We start from the raw sequence: 24,003 nt of genomic DNA on the forward strand, positions 1-24,003 counted from the left end.
AAAGCACACAATATTTGAAAAAAACCATCTTGTCTTGAAATTTGCTTTACAGCCACAATGAGCTTCCACGCTCGTCAAACAGCCCAAAACTGGGATTCTTCTTTTGGAGTCTGACAGCTGTCTGCCATTAGTTTTATCTATTCAATCTCCAAATCCCAAACTCAGAGGTTACTGGCGTAGGTCAGTTGTGAGACTATGTTGACTCTCTTGCCATTCAACATGGAAAACCAAATAACAAAGTCTGCACTATGTCAGCAAGCGTTTCACATTCTTCGGTTTGTCATGCAAAGCACAAAGACCCTGATACAGTTCAAAATGGCCTTTGTATCTACAATCTTGTTTACCCTTGGAATACAAGCTTAATTTCCCACATGCCTAAAGTGTTTTAAAAGCCACTTCATACAACAGAAAAGACAGTGCTAATCTCTGGCAATGGAACCAGAAATATCAAGAGTTTCAGAAGAGCCTCCAAATCAACAGTTAGATCAACTTTATACTTATACACATGAAGTGGGTGTGTATGAAAGGAAATGTCACTTCAGGAAAATCCAGTTCTAGTGGTGTCGGATCATGATTTTGCCACCCCTAGACGCAAATTTTTCAGCTGCTTAAATTACGTAGTTTTTCCTCTTTCTTCTGAATCAGTATCCACAATTCTGAAAAAGGTAAGATCCTTTCAGCTGTACACACGCAGCAGTGCAACCTTCTGGGGAAGTGACAAACTGTCCACAGTGGAATGTATGTGCAAAAAGAAAGTCCTTACTTAGCCATGATGAGTTGCTCCCTTGAGGGCACCTGCCACCTTCCATTAGCTTTGCAGTGAGCTTCAGGTCCTGGCTTAAGCATTTTAACTAGACACTAGAGCAGAGGTGGAAATACTCCCCAAAATATAAAGGAATGCAGAATCTGAATCACAGCAACAAAAGCAAAGGGTGTGACACGAGGGAAAAAGTTTCAACAAGAAATGCAGTTCCTAAAGCCTAGACCCAGCCTCTCTCTGCAGTGTTTATATCTAAGCAAAAAAAAGCAATTCTAAAGAAGGGTTTTAAAACTTTAGTGACAGTCAAGCACATAAAGATTGTCTGACCTACTAGTTTTGGAGGGAACGGCTTCAATTGTGGGGTGGTTTGTTTGTTGGATTGGTTTGGTTTTAGTGTCGAGTGGCAGAAATGTACCTCCTCATTGGAAGAAAGTCCCTGAAAAAGGCAAAGAACTGCTCTCAACTGCCTTGTCAACCTGTGGAGCTACTAAACCAGGTATTAGTTAAAGAGAAGAATAGAATAATTCTTGGCTCTTGGGCGCACTTAGGTCCTAACTGCAGTAAAATCTGATTCTTTTTTTGTTGCCATGGATACAAGGAAAAGGGACTCTCACGCAGGAGAACAAGCTCTGTTTTTACAAAAAGTCAGTTAACTAATGGGCACAAAAGTGCTTCAAGTACCAAACCCCCCTTATGTCAATCATTCTTCTGCTATTGCTACATGACGTAATAATCTAGAGCCTGGATAGAAATTTTTCAACAAATACAACCGCTGCTGAAAAATGATCTACCTCCTAAAGTCGTCCCCTCCTCAAAACTCTTTCTAGCCTTCAAACAGCTCCCAGCCTCACTAAGTTGATTGTTGGAAGCAAACTCTTTGCTGACCATCATGCAATGAGTAATACTAGACCAAGCCTGAGAAACAAACAAAACTTTCCAATGTATCTCCATTCCATCATGCCTCTTTAAACAGAATTGACACTATCACCAGACTCTACGTAAGTGCTTCCCAGAATGTGGTATACTTAATCCAGCACACCATATGTGTGTGGAAAAAAAGGAGGGGAAAAAAAAATCAAAAAGCAAGTATTACTATGCCCACTGAATGAATTCACATGCAAGCCACAAATTTGAGAAGAACCAGGTTACCCGAAGAGGGCAATTCTCACACAGCCACTTCATCTCTGACCTCTTCTTTCTCATCTTCAAGGGAGTTCTATAAAGCATCTTCAAAGAATAAACCAGAGTATTAAAATAATAACTCTGGTGGATATTAAAACCCATAGATTCAATAAAGAGACAGCCTTTACAGCCTGTAATAATTTGCTCCCTCTCTCCAGTTAACCCCTCCATGTTACACGGGTGATAAGCCATCCCCCTCTCTCTTTCCTACAGCACAAAAACATCACATCATGCCTTTCCTTGCTAAATATTCCTCCGCTTCTAAGGTATTATCTACCTTCAAGAGTTAGTCTAAACTACTAATACATCCAGGTAAATATAGAGCAACTGTTCTTCAACTTGTATTTAGTAATGAAAATTCTTGCTTCTGTTTTACACCTGAAGAAATGCTTACATGCCCAGAAGTTTGTCCTCCTCAGCCCACCGGAATGGATCTGCCAGAAGATATTGCTTCCCTTGACTAACCCTGCTTGCTTTGACAGTAGAATGTCCCTTTTTTCCCCCCCCCCTTTTGGTACTGCGAATTTCAGCCCTCAGGTATAGCTACGATACCTTTGCTTTCAACTACTATTTGTTGCTTAACTTTGCAATTACTTTATGTAACCTAAACCCACTTTGGATTACAGCTTGTAAAAAGATTCCTTGGAAAATAAGAGTATATGGTATTGTGATTCTAATCAGCCGATCCCAAGGCCATAAACTTCAAAGAATCTTTGCAATGTGAATTTCTCTGTTTCTGCGAGTCAGTTTTCAAGATAAACGTGGGATCTTTCAAAGACAGAGATAGGGATCTATAGGAACCAAGGTACAACTTGCATATTTAGAGGCAGTGGTATTTTTTCTAACTTAGCGATAAAATCCAAACAGATAGTCAAGCAGAGCAGAAGATCTGTTAGGTATGAATAATTTCACCAGTCCTGGGACTTTGCTGTTAAGGAACTATACATGGGCACACATTTACAAATTTCAGTGACTCAGAGTACAGATACAGTGAGCAATGAATGTTTGGGTGTTGGCCCTTACTTTTTGATCTATATTATCTTAAAACAATTTAGAGACTTTAAAATTATTTTCCAGAAAACTATGCTTACTGAGTGTATAGGATCCTTATGTAGGGTGTTCCACTGTCCTAGCAAAGAAAAAAAAAGTGGGAAAAGTAGAACTTATAAATTATTTTAATCGTAACGACTGAATGAAAGTACAATTGCCAGGGCTTTCTGGAGGTGAAGCAACTGTGAACTGATGGCATGAGATCTTCCTGGTAGAGTGGTAACAGCTTGGCAGCAGCTTTCTTAGCTGAGTTCTCCTGAGGCATGTAGATAATTTCGATGGATAGAGTTACTCGGGCTCCTGACAGAAAGGACGTCCTCCCTCCACAAACCCGTTCACATAAACTACCAGATGAATCTCCCTGCAAGTTAATTTACTGTGAAACTCCACAAACACTTATGTCAACACTCCTGAGGGAACGTTGCAGGAGCAGGGGATGCTGTGGGGAAAGGAGATGATGGGAATTCCACTACCATTACAACGCAGGAATATCTATTTCTATGTATTTTTACAACAGTTGGGTCCATCTGAAGTTTAAGATGTAACCCTGTCATGTTTTAACAGTTTAAGACAAAGACTATCCTGCCTATGTGTCTATTCCAGACACATTTTCTCTGGTTTTCCCCTTTCCTTATGCATCACGCTACCACTGCTAGAGTAGCAAAACTACAGTAATGATGAGATGGGTAGCAATGGGCTAGTATTGCTAATGGATATTCTCTGTGAATGGAGGACTTAACTCCTCATCTGCAAAGCCAGGAACTGCAGACACTGTCATTTAATTTCAGCTGCAATGTCTCAGTTAAGAAGGAAAAACTGAAAACACGTGTTCTGGACCTAAAGCTGACTTATCCTACTATAAAACTACTTAACAAAAATTTCCTTTTTTTTTATTTTTCTTTTTTCTTATGTGGTAACATTTTTCCATTGTCTACAATAAAGTAGCACCTATAAAAGAAGAAAATTTGATGCAGCTTCTTATGTAATACCCATCAGCACCATGTCTGTAATTCTGCTTTCAGTGGAATTTGCCTCCTTCCAAAAGCAGCGACATCTCCTGCTCTCCCCGGTTTTCAGAACAGGCCAAAATTGCCCCCAACTTGATGACTTGCTTCAACTTGCTTTTCAGCTCTTCTGAAGCGTGATCCAAGTTCCCATGGTTATGAAGGCAGTCCAGCAATCTCCCTCCAGCACTGAACACTAACCCATCATTTTAGTAATCTCATCATTGCAACAGAATTAAAGAAATTAAATTGCAGTTAGTGAATTTAAACATCTCCGGTCAAAGGGTTTTACTCCACGAATGAATGTGAAGTGTTGGCTACTACCTGAGCCAAGGAACATATAAATAATCTTATTCAGTTTTTATAAAATTAAAATTTTATAAAATGCAGAATAACAGCAAATTACTACACTCTTCAGCTTTTAGAAAGGTTAAAAAAAAATTTTACCGTTTGTAGAAATTACGATAAATCACAGCATCTGAAAAAATCTGCACTCAGTGACATTCTTATTAATAGTGGTATATCCATGCTCTGTGTGCAGTGTCCTCTGGCTTTCTGCTTGGTTTCTGCTTCACTTCCAATTCTTCTTTCCGGTCCATCTCCTCGGCTGGTTCCACAACCTCCTCTGGGATCACCCAAAAATCTTGCCAAAAGCAGGAAACGCAACCGAAATGCCACCCGCGGCCAGCAGCCAGCTTCAGCTGTGAGTCCTTCTGAGAGTTAAACTGAACGTGGTCTTGTTTTTAACTAACAGCATGACAAGACCGTCACTGTAGTCATCATAGATCTGAACCATGATACTGAAACACTGCTGAAGAGCATGCTCAACACTTGAGCTGTATTTTTCCTACAGGCCACCAGTGCTACAGCCACTGGAATTAGCAAGACAACATAATCTGCTGTCTGCTGAGACAGGTCCTTAGAGCCAAAAGCTGGGAAGACCTTTTTATGCCCTACGCTTTTATGCAAAGACATGCGATTCACGCAACCTCCAATTAAAATGTAAACGTGAAACAATCCAAGTTAATCACGGTCGGAACTAGTTATTTAAGCACTTCATCGCTGAGGGTTTTTTTAAGATGTCACATAGACATTTCCCTAATAACAGCATTAAAGTTACACTTGACAAGCTCACCTTCATTCATGCAGTCTCCTGTCCTATTCACAAGGCAATAATACATCAGCACAGGTCTGGATTATTTTATCTAAATAATAGGTTATACAAGCAAGCAATTACAGAAAGATTTACTCAAATCTAAGTTCCAAATCTCTTCCCTCTTATCTATACATATTCATAAATGCAACTTACATATACGAAAGTAAGGGCAGAATCAAGTCTCAGATCAAGCAGCTGTGCCTGACAATGTGAAATCAACTTAAATCACCAGATGGTACCCACTAAGTCCGTGTACAGAGAAGAGGCAAAACCATAGGTGGCTAATTTGCAACCTTTAAAAAAAAAAATCACAAACGAAATAAAAAGGCATTTTAAATGCCTTTTTTTTCATTAAAAATGCCTTTGTTCTCTGCAAACACAAATTGTCTTAAAGTGAATAAATAAGCTCAGCTGTGTTGTGCAATGATTCCATTAACCTTGCAATCAAGCATTAAATTAAATTGCCTTGTTTCTATTTCCCTGCTGCAGGGGAAAATGTACCTTCTAAGGTCTGTGCTTTATATTACCAGAGCCAGCAAGCAAAAGCTTCACAACTAGACTTCTACAATTAATACCACAAGAAACTAAACAAGTAAGCAAATTGCAAAATTCCTCTGATAACTTTTTAATGATTAACCTTATACTCAAAGGTTCATAGCCTTCCACACTCCTCCTCCCATGCATTCAATTAACATCTGCTTTGAACAAGTTAAATTTAATCTTCGTACATTTTATAGGTGTACCAATAAGGCAGAACGCCTGCTTGCCTCCATTCACAGGATGAAGAAAGCGATTCATTACTGCACCGTTTTATTCAACTCCTTTTTCCTTATGCCAATTTTCACCCTGGAAAAGTGCCGCTCAAACTAAGATAAGTTTTTTGTTTAAACCGCACATCACGATCACCCAGCAACCAAAGAGGAGCTATTTTTAAATCACTGCCCTATTGTCAGAAAACTCTGATCTCCTGTATAAAGAGAGTGGGCTTCCATTCTAAATGGGAAACACTAAACCAGACCAACACATAACAACGTCACCAACTCTGGGAACAAGGGTGATTTTTCTGTGATCCCGTGTTGCAGCTAAATTGCCAGCCATACAGAGTCTTTATTGTGTGTAAAGTCCGTCCCCTCCATGTAAACTGAAAAAATGATTTCCAAAGCAGAAACAACTGGCATAAACTAGGGATTGCATTTCAGTGTGCTGCAGTCCCATTCGAAGCGGAATATATTTAACCGCGCAAACAACCTCTCTTGTCAAGAGTACGTAATTGGTCCTCCTGTGTGGTGTCTTCAGGGAAGGAGCCTAGCCAATGAAACGTGAGAATAATTTACGTGCCAAGAAAAAGTGTCGCAAGCACAGAAAATACTAGACAGGGGAAGAAATCAATGACGAGAAATGTATCACTAGCTCTCCAGAAGGCTGTTATTTAAACAATAATATAATTTATATTAGATGAATTCTCTGCTGTAAACATATAGTTTCTGTTAACGTGGCAACATCCAGAAGCCACAGCAACAGGCGAGGATGATACTTGCTTAGTCTTCAGTTGCATCACCAGGTGGCAACACCTTCAGCCACGGCCAGCCAGGAGTGAGCGCTGCTGGCCGAGGGTGGGTTTCAGGTTGCAAATTTCAGAAACAGGTATGAGCTCCTGAAAAATCCAGGCGTATTTTACAACTGGCAAGCATATGTTGACTTAGTAAGTGAAACTGAACTAAGATTCTCTGAGGGGGTTTATTTCTTTTGTTTAGCTTTACCTTCTTGCTCTTTACCGATACCAAGAGAACACCAAAGCAAATTTAGCATGCCTTTCTTCGAAAGCAAGGCTACGTTCTCTATCACTTCTCTTTCCTTAGTAATCCATGCGTCACTATCAAGAAAGTACCAGTCGTATCAGACTCAGTCAACTGCATTATGTCCCAGGAAAAACTTACTGATAACAAAACAAAAAAGTGAAAAAACTTTTAGCTCAGAAATTTGTTCCAACCTGTAACTCAAAATCCGTGTTTCATACTCTGGGGCCCCTCATGGAAGAAAAAGGATACGGTTCACTTACTACATCAACAGTAACGCTCATCAGGCTTTAGGTTTGGAAAGGAAAGAAGCAGCTATAGGCTGGTGCCATTAAAAGCACAAGTATTTAACCCATTTTTCTCAACTCTAACAGAATACGGGTCTCATTGCTATCCATCTTCCCGGCTTCCTTTATGATTGCACTCCCATAAATTATGGATTTTTAGTTCCCTAATTCTTGATCTTTGGCCTTGACCACTCGCACCGAAACACTGGACTTAGAAGAATCAGTGGAATTGAGAAGAGAATTAGGTCTTTTTTATTTCAAGCGCAACTAAAAAGACAAGTTTTACATTTTCTTGAGTTGCATCCTGTGCACAGAAACCCAGATGAGATTTCAGCAACACAATCAGAAGACATGAAGTCAGCATTTATCCTGACACCTCTGTGAAGGTATAACCTAAAACACCCTGGAGAAGCTTATATCCACAGATACATCATCTGAATTCCCAAAGCTATTTAGAGATCCAATATCCATTAGACACAGTGTGAATCGAACACGCCATTATATGTGAGCATTTGCTGGATGCGACCTTACCTGTCAGCATCTCCGAGTCCCAGTGAAGTATTACGCTGCATCGTCTCCCGCACTGCAGCCATGCCATCAGGCAGCCGGTTTAACCTTCGAGTATAGAGGCCCAGACCGCCATCAGTCATATACCTTCAAAACAGCAAAACAAAATGTCATGCTTAGTAAAACAATAGAACTTTTAGCTATTACTGTGGCTCCTGTCTTCTGCATGTTTTTAACTGTATATTGCAATTTCCCCTCTCTTAAGTTACAAATATTACTCAGAATATGAAGCAAGAAAAATGTCATTCTTTATTAGATCAGAGATATTTTTTGCCTCTCATTCTTCTCCATTACATCTTGCACTCCTCTCACCAGTAAGAACTGAACTTCAGCATAACTGTGACAAAGGAATAATACTTAACTTTCTCTAAGGATGCCTAGATGGAAGTCATTTAATATTTGTGAATGCTATCACTAATTATCCCTTCCTGTCCAAAAAATGCATAGTTTATACCATCCTGAACTCTTCTATGCGGGCTAAAACAGCATGATGGAAATTGTAATGCTTTTACAAGTTCACTGCAAAAATGACATTGAAGCCAACCTAGATTTTGTCAATGGTCCTTGCACAACGAGTATCTCAAGGTTTATTGTGAGAAATCAAAGTTGCGGCAAGAAAAGCTTTTTATCCAACCTTGTTTTGGCTCCTACCTTGTACTCTGTCTGCAACTGTGCCCTAGAGACATCTGCATTTAAAAACAATTACTCTTCTTAGATATTAAAGGGTCGGGTGTATATATGATACTTCACAAATTGCTGGGATAGCACATTTCTTATTTTCTAGTTTAGACAAATGAAAAAGGAATCTTAAAGTGAACAGAGATGACACTTGGTGGACAAGAATAGACAGATGTTGTTGATCACCAGGAACAATTCCTCACAGTAATGCAGGCTGCATTTTTGCTGAAGTCTGTACCGATGCAGTTAACAGCCATCACATAATGTAACTTCAGGATGTGAAACTTTCGAGAAAAGAAAGTTTTAAAACCTGTACAACCACCTACCGCTTTGGCTCTGCTTATGAATAAAATATTTTAATATATTAATGCTGATATTAAGAAGTTACTCCAGTCTTCTCTTTAGTAGCTTCTCAAAGAGTGGCCCTACATCAATATCTCAATAACGTTTTAAAATATTCTGTGGCCTTTCACAACAGTAGTACGTAAACAAGTTCAAAGTGTCAAAATAAACCAGGCGGATTTTTCTCTTGGTTTAGCTTCATTTCTAAAAGTATTTCTGACTGCAGATATATGTGAGCTGGCTTTGAACTGGGAAGGCAAGTCCCACTCACCTCTCAAGACGCTGACCTGGAGTGAGCTCTGTGCTACCACAATCAGTTCATCAGCCCAGGTACATCTACAGGAGCAGCGCTGACACTTGTGTCAACACACCGTAAAGATTTTCACACACCTGAGGCAGAAATAACTCTAACAACTCCAGCAACACGGCCGCTGTCCCTGGCATACCGTTGGACATGTAACATACCTCGCTGAGTTCAGAGTTGACAGGATTGAATCCTCTTAATCCTTTAGGCACTCGTAGCGAAATGACAGCAGCCCACAGAATAAGGTCCAGAGACACAGGACACCTTCCTCTTGCTTAACAAGGCACAGAGCTCTTCCCCTAACAGCGAGACACCCCCATCCGCAGCAAGAGAGGACAGATGCTCCTAGCTGCAGCCAGCAATGCCTCTGCTGGCGAGATGTTACTGCAACAGATGTACTTTACCCAAGTCAAATTCGATTACTACTACATTTACAAAAATGGGATGGTAAAGAGTCAAGAAGCCTTGCACAATCTGCTGCTCAGCATTTCAGTTAGATATATAAATTGGTACAGGGCCTTCCCAGGAACGACTGAGGAGTCTCTCCGGGGAGTCTAACAAAGCGGTTGCTAAGCCCATCAAGTCAGACACAAGAGTATTCCCTGTTCAGCAAATCTGCAGGGACACGATTCTCCAAACTCATAAACAAAGACTGTAAAAAGCAAGAGGAGCACTGTAACTCGTGTGAAATTCGCCTTAGGTCTAGCATTCTAACTTCTGTTTGACATAGTTTATAAATATTTTATTGTGGACGAATATCTTTTTTCCTTAAGCTACTAAAATAAAAGAAAGGGAAAGAAAAGCGGAGCTTAAGACTATATCGTTATACAAACATGCAAACAGTGTTTTGCAAAAACACCTCATGTACATACGCTAATTCGTTTATTGCAGATACTTGTCTGCACATGAAACATGTTTCAGTATGAATACCCGCTGTACACGTACTGGAAAATGCAGCTTTTGGCTTTGCTGTCAGATTTCTGGCATACGACTAGGCCTTTGATAAAAAATTATCAACTACAGCTGAAGCAGACTGTTCTCCATACTTACTGTTTAGAACACATGAAATAGAATGTATTACTCTTAAGAGATAGACTTGCTGAAATCATTGGAAAGCCTTTTTGTTAGCATCAACAGATTTCAGCCTCTATACAGAAGCTCAGCAAGCTGACAGATTAGGGTAAATCTGCAGTTACATCAAACTGAAAACTAACAGTCAGATTTTGATTGGCTTTATGCACTCATAAGTCTTACGTAAGTCAACGGATGCCTTTGGCATCTTTAATGACTAGATCATGAGATTTTCTAAGCAAGGCCCTGTAAAAAAGCTCAGACACAGATGACAACGTTTACCCACTCTACCAATACGACAAGTTTCTTACATGCCAGAACAACACAAGATAGGTTTTTGTATTTCAAAACAGGTTTGTGTAACCACAGATTGAAAGCTTTATATATATATTTATTATTATTATTATTATTATTATTATTATTATTACACACAATGTCCCCTACACAGGAATGTTTCATTTCAAAAACATGCCAAAACCAACAATGCCTAAAGTCCTGCACGCAACAGTGAGGTAAAAGAATAAGGACAGGTACTAGCTTCTAAATCCTGTGGAGAAAAATGTATTTACAATAAATACACTTTAAAATAAATGAAAAAATTAAATTCTCTACTATTGGTTAGAACGGAGGAGATTAAAGTTACTGGTGCCACAAACCTCCAGCCGTTGCTTTCTTTTCCTTCCTTTCCATCCCTTCAAACTTAAAACTGTCTTGGCTCTCAGAAACCATCTTGCCTTTATGCATACAACATTATTATTGCAGCAGCTTTTTGCTTTATGAGAAAGGAGACTATAAGGCAGGTATATTTTTCTAAAGTCAATCTTACATGGTTTCACTCAGGGAGGAATAAAACCAGGCAATACTATCCTGCACGTGTATAATTCCAACAGCACTAAGCATTAACTGATTTTTTTTTGCCATATCCTACATTTACACAATATGGAATGCCAGCAGACTAGCCTCTCCTCTGCAGTCACCCACTGCAGTCCAAACAACTGTATTAGGCCAGTTATCAACTAGGTGTAATTCCTTCACCTTTTCTTATTAAAAAACATGACAAATTTACACTAGATGCCTTGCTAGATTTATGAATGCTAAGAACTCTGCAAGCGCACTCACTGCAAAAACAAGCGCTTTGAAGCATTTTTCTACCTGCCCCAAAATAAGAAAAAGTTTAAATACATGATCTGGGAAAAAGGGTAGTATCCAGAATCTGTGACTTTTATACAGATGGGTAATTTCCACATATTAAAAAAATTTAATAGCTCACATGCTTTAGGGATGGTACCAACAGCCAATGGGGACTGAACGCCTTTAATGAAGTTGAATATAATACTACTTAATGAATGGACAGTGAGATGATGATGATGATATTGGCTAAAAGAAGTTTCTAATCTTTTCAGGAATTAATGCTTAATACTCACCTCCCTAGTTTCACTCTTCATCAGCAAGGAAACAAAATTAACAAAACTTCTTAGAATATCAGAAGACTCGGGCTAAACAAGAGCAATATTATGCATTTCTGACGCACAACTGGAACTTACAGCACACTTTCTAGGTGACACTTTTTTTCTATAAGAAAGTGGCTCCCTGCCCTGTATTACAGGCCTAAAGTAATTTGCTTTGGAGTTCCCTGGACAACCTGGACCTTTAAGCTTCTCTTTTCTTTAGCCAAATACACCCTTTCTGTGCCTCTGAAATGCTGAATGCTGTAATAAGTCCTTCCAAGTGCAATATTTTTAGGGTTTTTCTGATGCTGAAGTGATTTATTTCCCTTTCCTGAAAGACGCGCAGAGGAAACAGGAACGGGTTATGCCAGGGATCAGTAAAATCCAGCGGTCTGAGTCACTTGACTTCTGTCCACACTCTCTACTTACCCATGTACACAGCCAACAGCACACCTACTTTTACAGTCTGACAACTCTACCACTTCATATATATTCATTTCACTCAATGTATGAACATGAATTTTCCAATTTTGAAAATAGACAGCCAAGGGACAGGCATTCTTCACTCAAGTATTAGGAAGAGAAGGAGCAGCAGGTAAGTCAGCCATGCACAACAGACTGGGCAAGCCTACCCTGGTCTGCTCATCATCGCACAGCTCCGTAATCCCAAACCCACAAGCAGGAGACCAGCAATGTGCCCCAAAACTGGAGCTGACTCTGGCAGCCCAGGTCCTCCTGCCTTCCTCTTGGTGCTTTGGATTCAAGGTTAGTTTGGAAATAGCAGCCTCCTGGCAGAAGACTTGCCCAGCCACCCAAGTGCTTGAAACCTGAAGAAACAAAAAGCTTGTAGGAATTGCAGCTTTTGGATTATTCCACATGTCAGCATCCACTTTGCCACTCAGAAGTGTTCTCTTTCAGCTGCAGCAATAACACACTGTTACGCTTAATGTTTCCTTTAAATGTTTATTTTCACTAGGCTTCATCTGCCTCGTTATTAAAGTCAAAGGAGACCAAGAGACTTAACAAGGTTTGAGAATCAAAGGAGGAGTCTACCTTGCCAGTCGCTAAAAACCACCAACAGCAGAAAATTCTCCACTGCTGTTTCTGAAGTATGAGAAATGTCATCAAAATGATCCTGTCATTGCAACCAAGAATTTGTTCTAAATCAGACTTAAAAAGAAATCTTAGCCTAACAGCAGGACGATAACAACCCCAGCAAACTTCTCAGGTTAGTACGAATTTGGTCTGCCTCTTCCATCATGACATTGGAATTAGACCATATGATCTTTCCCGTGTCGTGGTTTTAGCTGGGATAGAGTTAATTTTCTTCACCGTAGCTGGTTTAGTGCTGTGTTTTGGACTTGGTATGAGAATAACATTGATAACACACCGATGGTTTAGTTGTTGCTAAGCAGTGCTTACACTAGTCAAGGACTTTTCCAGCTTCCCGTGCTCTACTGGGTGCACAAGAAGCCAGGAGGGGAGGGGGCACAGCTAAGACAGTGGATTCAAACTGGTCAGGGGGATATTCCATGTCATGTAACGTCATGCCCAGTATATTAACCGAGGGGAGCTGGCTGGGGGAAGCAGCGATCGCAGCTCGGGGACCAGCAGTGTCAGTCAGCGGGTGGTGAGCGATTGCATCGCTTATTGTTTGGTTTTTCCTGCCCCCCAGGGTTTCGCCTCTCTCATTATTTTCCTTTTCATTATTTTATTATAGTTATTGCTATTACTGTTTTATTTTAATTGTTACACTGTTCTTATCTCAACCCACTAGTTTTCTTTCTTTGGCCCTTCCGATTCTCTCCCCCGTCCCACAGGGGTGGGGAGCAGCTGGGGTGGTGTTTAGTTGCTCTCTGGGGCTGAACCACAACACCATGTTCCCCCCTAGTCCTTCCATCCATTATTCTTGCCCAACCACTCTTTGCTGTAATGCTCACCACATCAGCACAGCACCTCATCTCTCTAACCAAAGGGTTGAACATATAGCCTGTCTATAAGCCTGCGTCTGTTTTAAATTCCATTCTTTGATCCACAGGAATTTCAACAAAGGCATTCAGGAACAGGATTAGGTCCTGCACTTTCAGGTAGGGACTGCTAATACATTGCCCAAATCCCTAACGTTAGACCAAATATTACCTTTCAGGTTCATACAAGCACAAACCTATTGCTCACTTCATTTAAAATTTAATTTTATATTTAAGGCAGTCTATAATGTATAAATTTATAATATACTTTCACTAATAATCAGTAACGGTTTGCAATTAAACTAATGAATGAACTATGAAACTTCATAGTTCATGAAATGAACTTCAAAATTATGTTTTGAAGATGCTCAAACCCAAACATGGAGTAAACCAGAAAAAAACCAACCCAAACAGTAAATGACTTGCACTCTCAAAAATCCTAATCACTGCTGGGAAGGAGGAGATGCCTCTTCCACTAATGGGGAAGCCAGGAAAAATGAGATGATGCAAAAACTCATAAGTACATTTTAGTTTCATAGTTTACTTGGAGAAACCTTTCACCTGTAAGTCATTCATAACATGAACGGTAACTGATTATTCAGACTGTCCAAACCAGTTTAGAAGCAAAACAAGTTCACCCCCATTAACTACTTAATCCTCAGACCTTTTTCCTGGGCAGGGGTGGGGGGCAGGGAGGGGGAAGAAATCTACAGAAAGAAGTGCCTTCTGTGAAATCAATACTTCTCTATGTGGAGATGTTTTAAGACTGCCTGGCACATAAGTCATTCAGCAGCCATCAGATAACAATTTTTGGTCACTGCTGCCCAGGGCTAAATTTATTTCTACATGTGTTCTCAGCTGGGTCTCCCTTTCAAGAAGTCTGCAGGCTTGTTACTCTAAACCTTTCATTTCCTAAGGGAAGGAATTCAAAGGACAGTATAGCCTGTAAGGGACTTGGGGGGCTGCTGCCACTGTAGGTCAAATCCCATACATATCCCCACATCTGCTGCCTCCAGGGCACTGGCTTCTCATCCAGCTTCTCAAGAAAGCAGTTTCCTGTGGCGTTAGCAGTCTGAGATAGGTATGGTTTCAGAGAAACCGTCAGTATATAAGAGAAGAATATTAGACTGAAAGAAAGCCTCTCTCACATCACTACATCCATTCCTGTTTCAAAGGAGACTCTTCTAGTATATGATCCTCTCCAACACTCACTCAACCTGCTTGCCAAATGCCCCTTAAGCTTAAATTCACCTTCTTCTCAAGGAAGAGGCTTGCTCCACAGCCATTTTTAAAATTCTCTCTACAAATCTAGTCAGCCTACCCAAGATGATGATGCAGATTAGGCACTGAAAAGCATCCATTTAAGGTAACTTGAGTTTAAAAAGCTATAGTTAGTAGATAAAATTATATTAATATTTTTATATTAAATATGAATATTATTTTATGTTCTCCTTGCTTGCCTCCATTTCTCCCCCTTTCTTTAGGCTGTTTATGAGAAGAAAGGGACAGGTTAAAGCTTTACTTATTCCTCTTCATCTATCTTGGAGTTGAATGGCCCTTCAGTAATGAATGGAGCACTGTATCTTGAAGGAGAACTCTTGCTACTTCAAACGCCAATATTAACTATTAACAGCCCCCAAAGCAGGCTTCAAAGAAGCCAGGTGATTAACATGTGTACAAGACGATAGCAAGACCTGAGAAAACTCATGGGAAGAGACCAGGACAGATCCTCCCCAGGTTTCAGAGACGAGTTTGGGCAGCGACTCTTCAATGACTTTGCTAGGAGAGGAGGTGAGGGCTTCTTTAGAGCATCAGGACTTCATTAGGCTTAGAAGAATTTTTCCTCTTGTAACCAAATGACCAGTAAAAGCTTAATTATTTTTAAGATGCAATATCACTTAACTATATTTATTGCCATTTCCCACATTCTTCTCAACCTATGTCTTTAATTCTGAGCAGATTTAGTTCAATCCGGTGAGGCCATCTAGTTCATCCTAAACTGTGTGACTTAGAGGCCATGGCTCAGAGCCATGAGCATTGCCTGTATGCAGCAGTCAGGCCCTAGCAGATGTTAAGACTGGGATCGAGAGCAAAGCCTCTCTAGCCCAAATCTATGTCCAGCATACCCAGATTAAAGGTGAGCAGCACAAGAGGGTAATTAAAAAAAACTGGTCCCTTCTCTGTCTGAGCGGATTAAAGTCCCCATTACTCATCTCACAGAAGAATTCATCTGACAACCAGACTAACCTAACACTAATGCCAGACTAAATGCTCTCCAGAGGATGAAAAAGGGCATCAGTCATCCACCCTACTGGAGTTGGGCCAGTGGGCAGTGAAACCCCAACGGGTCACCATGCTGGAAGGCTCACCCGTAGGAGGGAGAGTAAATTACAGCACAGCCATTCCAGTGTTTGGAAGGAGAAAGGACTAAGCCCTGGGGTTCCAATTCCCAGCTGGTTTCTGAAATTTACCCAGTCATTCACTAACATAAAGTGAATGACCCCACCTTGGGAGAGAAGATGAGAGAAGGTAACCTGACAAGACTGGAGAACACCCAAGAGGTCAATTCTTTCAGGTGTGCAAACGCCACTCCGGACCCCAGTGAAACATGGGTGGAAACTCATTACTTGAGAGAGGACAAGCTGCCGGCCTGAGGAAAGCTGAAGATCCACCAGAATCAGGCAGCTGTTCAATGGGGGTTTGCTATGCCAGTTTTGATTTAAATCCTTTCTCAGAATCTCTTACAATGAAAATCATAGAAATAAGCTATAGAATAAGTGACCCATTTTGCATTGCCCTCTTTAATTTTGTTTGGGAGAGGAACGATGTGTGACCAAAGAGAAGTAACGAGGGAGTGCTGCTTCTCCGCAGGTTCTCAGCAGGGTCAGCGGCGGAGGAAGAGTTACTCCACAGTGGCTTTCAGCTCCCTCATGCCTACTCCTTTCCTGCAGATGATCCACATCGACCAAGTGTGTATGACTGCATCTCCCTCTACTGGCTAGCCCCAGAGTGGGACCGTATTTTGTCCACTAGAAGCTGTGCTTTTGCTCAAATTACAAAAAACCTGCTGGGACTGAAGCAGCAGTTCAAACACTGCTGAGGTGTTTATTACAGAAACAAGCCCAGAGTGGGATAACAGCTATTAAATGGTATTTTGGTAGTCATTGATAATAGGACAGGGTGTACAAGTAAGCAAATAATACAACACACCACAACTTGTGACTTCATTTTACTGACAAACACTACATATGACCTAGTGTGGCACTTTTTAGCAGTATACTGAATGAAAAGCTTGATTCCCACTGATGTCTAAGGTTATGAGGTTATGACTTACAGGCATACGATGATGTCCTACACTGAATCCTACATGCAGTAGAAGTTCTATGAGAGCACGTTATCCATCGTTTGTGATAAATGACCACACACTGTTTTATCGATGAAGCCGACACCAGAACTATTCCATAGCTGAGTGCAATATTTAAGAATATCTAAATAATGTACAACATTAATCACATTGAAAATGCTTATATAATATTCTAGTCATGTCTCCTGTAAAGATCTTTAACTAGAGTTCTTGGAATAAGAATGCTATTTTGATTTAAACACTGCCATATTTTTTTTTTCATTCTCACAGCACCAGGACATCTATGATTTTAAATCCAAAAGCTAGTTCTGAACCAGTTTCAACACAATTTACTAAGTCCGAAGTCAAGGTTTTCTAATACCTTCTTATAAAAGTCAAAATTTTGAGTTTGCCTGCCTGTCCCCTTCATTATTTGTGTTAATTATCTATTTACCATATATAGCTACTCTTCTGCAGTGTTGAACAGATCAAAACATAGAAGCCAGTCCTAGCAAGACAGAAGGCAGTTCAAATAAACACTCTGCTCAAACAGAGAAGAAAAATAAAATAAACCTCCTGATGATTCTTAGTCATGTTGAAGTGTTATAGCCATATAAGGAATGCAGTTTTACCCATCCACTGTATTTAGATGAAATCTTACAACTAAAATCATACCATTTAAAGAGCAATGCCCTGTAAAATGACTAACCCACTGTAACTCTAAGCATACAGAAAAAATACAGTGGCAATCACCATGACAAAAAATAGGTCAGAAGAGGCTATAGCTAGCATTGAATCAGTGTACAGGGTGAAGAGGTTCTCTTTCAGACCGTGATTAGGTCAGCCACTCTTGATTTCTAGCTAGCCAGGCGTTACCTGCAGCAACAACCATTCCTGTTACAGACAGCTTTGAAGGAAATGGTTTCTCTTACACACTGTTAGCAAGAACAAATTTTATTAGCATAGCCCTCCTTTTCTGTCTCTAAAACCTTAGCCCAGGTGAAGGTCTGTTACACCACGTATGAGCCCGACATCTGAAAAAGACACATCGCTGACTGACTAATAAATACAACAAAATCAAAGCAACTGAGCCGCAAGAATCCTACTAATATCCATTACACTTCACCGTTCAATGAAATCAGCCTTCAATTTCAGCTCTTCATATCAAACTCTTCTTTGCCTCCTCATAGATAGAACTCCTACATTTCAGCCTACAACAGAACTCTGTTCAAGTGATGGTTTTGGTCCGCATTACTCAAGGGTAGACAGACCTTTGCACCACAGAGATGATTTCTACCTAGGGCACAATGCTTTTGCGTAGGTTGGATTGACTCACTGAGCAGAAGCAGGGTATAAAGCCTGATTCCCCAGCCCAGAATGGCCTGCTCTCCCTTTTAGCATCCTTTCATCCATGTTCTCAGTTCACCTGCTTGTAGTGTGTGTAGAAAGATCCCCGGGGAGCACGAAGGCTTGAATAAACAAGAAGGAATCATAATCCCATGAGCATCACGCACACAAACACATTATATTTTGATTCCAGATCTCTATTTCTGCAACCTTGCATCGGTCCCAAAGCATTAAATAAATGGGGAGGTTAATAAAACAGTAAGTCTGCCTCCCCCCACCTCCCCCCCACAGCCGCTGCACCTGCAGGAGGTCGCTGCAAGGAGAATTTTAGCATAGGGTCCCTGAACCTCACAGGCAGGCCGAGCCCTTCTGTCCTCACCTCATAGCTGAGGGAGCAGTTCGCTGCTAGGCTGGCTAAGTGAAGTATGAGAGAGTCACCAGCTAATATTTCTTAATGAGATACACTCAGAAGAGTGAGCTGGGCATGCCCCAAAGGCCAGCCTGGCACGCAGCAAACCCATGGCCCAGGCAGAGGGCTGCTCACATCTGCCCTGCCTCGAAGTTCAGGCTCTAGGGCGGCTGAGCTGTCAAATCGTCAAACCTACATTTTGTTGGAACGTAGCTGGAACAGCCATGCTTCTGCAAAAAATTGTTTTGACAAGCTGCATTTGCAGACCCAAAGCCATTTCCTGAGATAATTTGTGACCAGCACTAATTGGGATATCCACGCTGTTAATTCTGCACAGAAAGCTGCGCACTAGGGTAATGAAAACAGGGGCAGAGGATTAATTAAATTAAAAGAAAAGACTTTTAAAAGACCGTTCTGACAACAGCTCTGTTGCTCCATTCCAAGGACAGATAAAAAGGAAATTAACTCTACATCTCATTAGAGACAACTCGGGGGAAAGGACAAAAAGAGGTAGGAGTGTGTGTTAGCAGCTAGAGGGAGACTGGAGCGGACAAAACCTTCTGAACAAACCCAAAAACCCCATGAGAGTTAACACCCCCACCAGGGACACTTTGGGGTGGGGACAGGTGAGACAACTCTGGGCTTTGGGGTGCCACTTTCTGATAGGGCTCTGAAGCCTCGAGCTCAGGCCGCCACTGAAGGAGGTGGGGTGGGTGCTCGCTCCCCGCCTCACACAAACCCGAGACCTGTTTCGCTGCCATTCGGTTGACGTTTTAGCTCCCACAGCAAGACAACATCTTACCTTTGATCCAGTCCCTGGAGACTTTCCTAGCGTAAGGGATATTTGCTGCCCATTTGGAAAAGATACTCTTTCTAACCCTATGAAAGCAACCCTGGTGTCTGCCAGAGCTCGGCTTGAGCAGGCTTATTAAAGGAGGCCAAACGAAACTTCCCATGACCCAGTACATTTCAGAGAAAGCATCAGGATCACAGGGCTGAAATAGTTTATCTTGGCTATTGGATTTATTTTGGTTGTAACAAATATTTTGGCTTCCTTCCCTTTCAGTTTGCCAATAAAAACACAGATCCAAGATTTTCAGACTACAGGATTGTAGCAATTCTGAAAAATGACAAAGTGAAACACATACCAGCTAATAAAGAGCTATTCATGCGATAAATGCCCTCTTGTGCTGCTTTCCACACACTGTAACTCAGCTTCTGGAAATATTGGGCCTGTTCACCCTAACATTGATCTCAGCGATTTGTTCTGCAGCAAGTCACACGGATACTTTCTGTACAAGCGACCTCTCCGATTTCTAAGCGGTGGATTATTCCTCTCCCACAGACACAGTGCTATCCTGTTTTTTTATTATTGGGAATAAACTGACATTGGGAAAGATAACTTATGAAACGGGCTACCAACACATCTGTTCATACTGGAGATGGTAATCCGGCATTATTAGGTGTCAGTGAGATTCACCAAAGGTAACACCCTCATTTTTTTAATCTCTCCATTGACATTGAGATTATATCCAATGCTGCTATTGCAATTCAATACTGCAACACTCCCTTCTCGGGGAATCCGCACATGCGATTACGCTCCACAGACTATGTAACCCCAACACTGTGGGGCTGCATCCAGGAACGCTCCCTCCAAAGGCCCACCAGTGCAGCAACAAGAGGACCTCCAAACCCTGCCCACAACCTGCAAATAGAGCTGGATCTTTCTGACAGGGGATTGACCTACAACAGAGATTCTACCCATGGAACTTAGCCAGTGACTCCAATGGTACTATATAAATCAATAAACCAACTCACATCATTCAGCAAAATAGGCTTTTGTAGCTAAAGGCAAAAGATGTGGACAAGAAAAGACATTTGTACACATAATTCTTGTCCTAAGAACTTTAAATTGAGATCTCATTTATCAGTCTATGGCTGGTTATATGAGTAAAAACTGAAAGTCAACTCCCTCTTTTAAAAACTAGTGGGAAATAAGAGTCAGGTACCCAGTTAAAGATGTTCTAACACTCGAGGCTAGGAGTGAGGTGTTGTAGAATATATAACTCTTATGCCACAATGTTATATTCATCATTCTTGGTATTATTAATGTTATATAACTCACTGCTTTGGTGACAGATGTACCAACTGGGAAAACCATATTATGACTTTATTGGTGGCCTTAGACCCAGATCTAAAGACCACTCCTGGCTTTTCAGAATATAGAGACTTCCATTTTTTTACCCTACAGGATGACCAGATAGACACAGAAAAGGAAACGATACACAGAAATGAGCGATGGCACAGATTTCTCTGGAAATATCATTCATAAACTCAACAGCTTTCTTATTCTTTCCTTTTCCTCAACCTGGAATCTGAACTTTGTGTATAAAGTAAAGATCTGCAGAGACTGGGGCTCCTCTAGGATACGAGCAGCAGACACCTGAACTGACACAGTTCTGCCGGGGACACTTCTCAGCTCATGCTCTAGGTGTTTTATAGAAACCATGGCGCTACTCAGAATTTATTTTCCTCACTTCTAGACCAAAATTACAGCCACGAGTTTGAATAAAAGTCACAGTCCAGAGGAAAAGCAATAACTTACTACAAGAAACATTGCGAAACTCAGGTATAAGCTGATTTATTTGAGGAAAACACAGGCGCTTTAGTGATGCAATGCATTATTAATGCAGCAACAGCTACCGGTGCTTTATCTGATATCGAGTTTTATACTAGTTTTTGCATCAGCTTCTTTACTATATGCTTCCCTAACAAAGAATTAAAAATGAAGTGTCTGACTTTTCAAAAAAGGACAGTATGAAAACATCCAAATATTCACAACGGACAGAATTAATGGAGGTTTCCAGATCGCATAACTTAACTGGTTAAGGTAGCGACAAAGCAGCAGCTGGATTCCAGCTTTCCGTTTCAGTAAGAGACACTAAATCTTCCAAACGAGCCAGTGCTACAAGAAAGGTCACTTAGAAAAAATTACAGAAAAGCCAAGGATGTGAGATAGCCAGACAGGGAAGAGGCTGCCACAAAATTAAATATGCCATTTACTCCTCGAAGATCAGTTTTAACACCAGTCTCATGCTGCCGTACTTGAACTAAGCAAAAATGACTGTACTTCCTAGAAGGAACTGAAAACGGACATAGTGAAGTGAATGGTGCCTTTGGAGCAAAAAACAAACGCTTTTCCCAGTCAAGGAGAGGTAAACAGTTGATGTAAAACCTTGTTAACAATCGACTATCAGTTCATATTGCTGCACTTGTTCTTTTGACTTTCTTTTGCGTGTACAACTATTTTACCCTCCAGAGAGATGTAAACTCACTTACTTCCAGGGAACTGTCCCCTCAAAGCTCAGACAGCAAAAGGGTTCAGTAAAAGCACAGAAAATGCCTCACTCTCTCCATCTTGTGGGCATAAGTGAACGTTGCAGCATGTGTTTGACGACCACAATGAACCCAGACTCGGGAAAACATTTAATCATGTGCAAGAGTATGTTCATATATAGGAACATTTTCTTAATGTGCACTTAAAACTTAAATCATGTGCTTTAATCCCACTGACTAAATTCACTGGGATAATGAGCTGTCTCTCCAGACGCTTCTTAAAGCTAGTACAATGTCTTTGGGTTTTTTTCCTTTTTCCAAATAATCACAGGAATACAGTCATTAAACACAATGCAGGAATCACATAAAGTGTAGTATTTAGGAAGAAAAGTAAAGGCACTGACCCGCTTGTGATGTCATCAGCTCTGATATTCTTGCCCAGCACATCCCCATCGCTCATATAGCCAGTGGCATCCATGGCGATGTCTTCCAGATCGATTTCATCGCTTCCCTTGTCCGAGACGTCAACGTGGCAGACACCGCTACCGCGGGACGTGAGTTGCCTCCGCAGAGGTGCTGAATACATGTAACGTCCCGACTCTGTGTTGATGAAGCGGCTGGCATTCCCTCGCGGAGGATATCCATTTCCCATCGACGGTGCGTCGCCTGCCTGCAGGCGGGGGCTGGACTGCCCCAGTCTCCACGATAAGGGGGTCGGTCGTCCCGTCAGGCTGAGGATGCTGCGGCCGCTTATCTCGGTAGTGACGTTGGTGTCAAACGTAGTTTCCAACGTGCTTAAAAGAATAAAGAACAGATAAAAAATAAAAAAATTAAAAGATTAAACGGGGCCTGCTGTACAGAGCATGGTGGGATTTCAGGCGATCACAAGACCCTACATCCTGAACAGTCACCACATACAAACTGTTAGTAACAATATTAACAGAATTTACCTGCTACAACGCCTTAAGAGAGTTTGGTCCACTCCTCCAACACCGTTCTTAAATAGTGATACTCACACTCAGGCTACCAAGTGTTCAACATGTATGTGAGAGACTTAAGCAGGAACTTTTTAATGGATTATCCACAGTATCAAAGCATAACTTTTTCATCCTCCATCATATATAACTCTATTATACCACAGTTTTGCCAGTCTAGGCAAGGGGGTGGGATATTAAGCTGACTCAAGGAAAACCAACTGAAGTATTATTTTTCTGATACATTTTCTTTTTTTGGCTGCATTCATGAAAGCCCTAATCACGTGGAGACGTGTCCAGCACCAAGACGGTAGCTATTTCTACACTGAGCAAAGGATTAAATTAAAAAGTAAGAAGAAAGGAAAAACAAATTTGTTTTTCAAAATCTATTTCATGTATTCATTAAGTGAATATATTTTTCAAAATATTGATAATATTTATACAGCACTCTGGGTACAAAAGCATTTTAGGTCACAGCCTGTAAATCTAGTTTTCAGTAAGTGGCAGCTTTGTTACATCTTTCATTCTCTGTGTCCAAGTGTGTGAAAATAAATCCTAGTACAGTAGGAGAATGCTGTGACCACTTATCTCGGTGATGCCATTGGTGTCAAAAGTAGTTTCCAGCGTGCTTAAAAAAATAAATGCATTTGATTAAACGTAAACTGCTATACGGAACCTTCAAAATGGAACTGCTACACCATGACATTTCAGGCGATGGGTACAGATTGCAGGACTACAACTCCGAACACTCGCAGTTTAGCTGCAGCTAATCTGTAGCGGCAACTTCTTTTACCCACATGAATGCCCCTTTTCCTTTCCTGCTCAACTAACGGAGTGTTGGTGCTTTTTTTATGATGGGTATTTGTTTAAAAAGGCAGCATTGTACTATTTGCAAGACAATGTCACGTACACGCTGCAAACCCCTATTCATCCCACAGTTTCAGTAATTAAATCATAATAAGCTGTCACATTAATTGCAATT

General features: G+C 40.9%; 1 protein-coding gene across 4 annotated transcripts in view; it reads right to left on the bottom strand.

Annotated features, from left to right (window-relative positions):
- Nucleotides 1–24,003, bottom strand: part of NAV2 (neuron navigator 2) — a 236,413-nt gene that overhangs the window by 82,006 nt on the left and 130,404 nt on the right. For all 4 annotated transcript variants that reach the window (XM_064452868.1, XM_064452864.1, XM_064452865.1 and 1 more), the window contains 2 exons: nt 22,452–22,841; nt 7,767–7,889 (listed from right to left, as the gene is read on the bottom strand). In XM_064452868.1, coding sequence (XP_064308938.1) covers nt 7,767–7,889; nt 22,452–22,841 — 513 coding nt within the window. The remainder of the gene's footprint in view (nt 1–7,766; nt 7,890–22,451; nt 22,842–24,003) is intronic.

The sequence above is a fragment of the Phalacrocorax carbo genome, chromosome 5 (genome assembly GCF_963921805.1).
Source record: "Phalacrocorax carbo chromosome 5, bPhaCar2.1, whole genome shotgun sequence".
In the NCBI taxonomy this organism is placed as follows: Eukaryota; Metazoa; Chordata; class Aves; order Suliformes; family Phalacrocoracidae; genus Phalacrocorax; species Phalacrocorax carbo.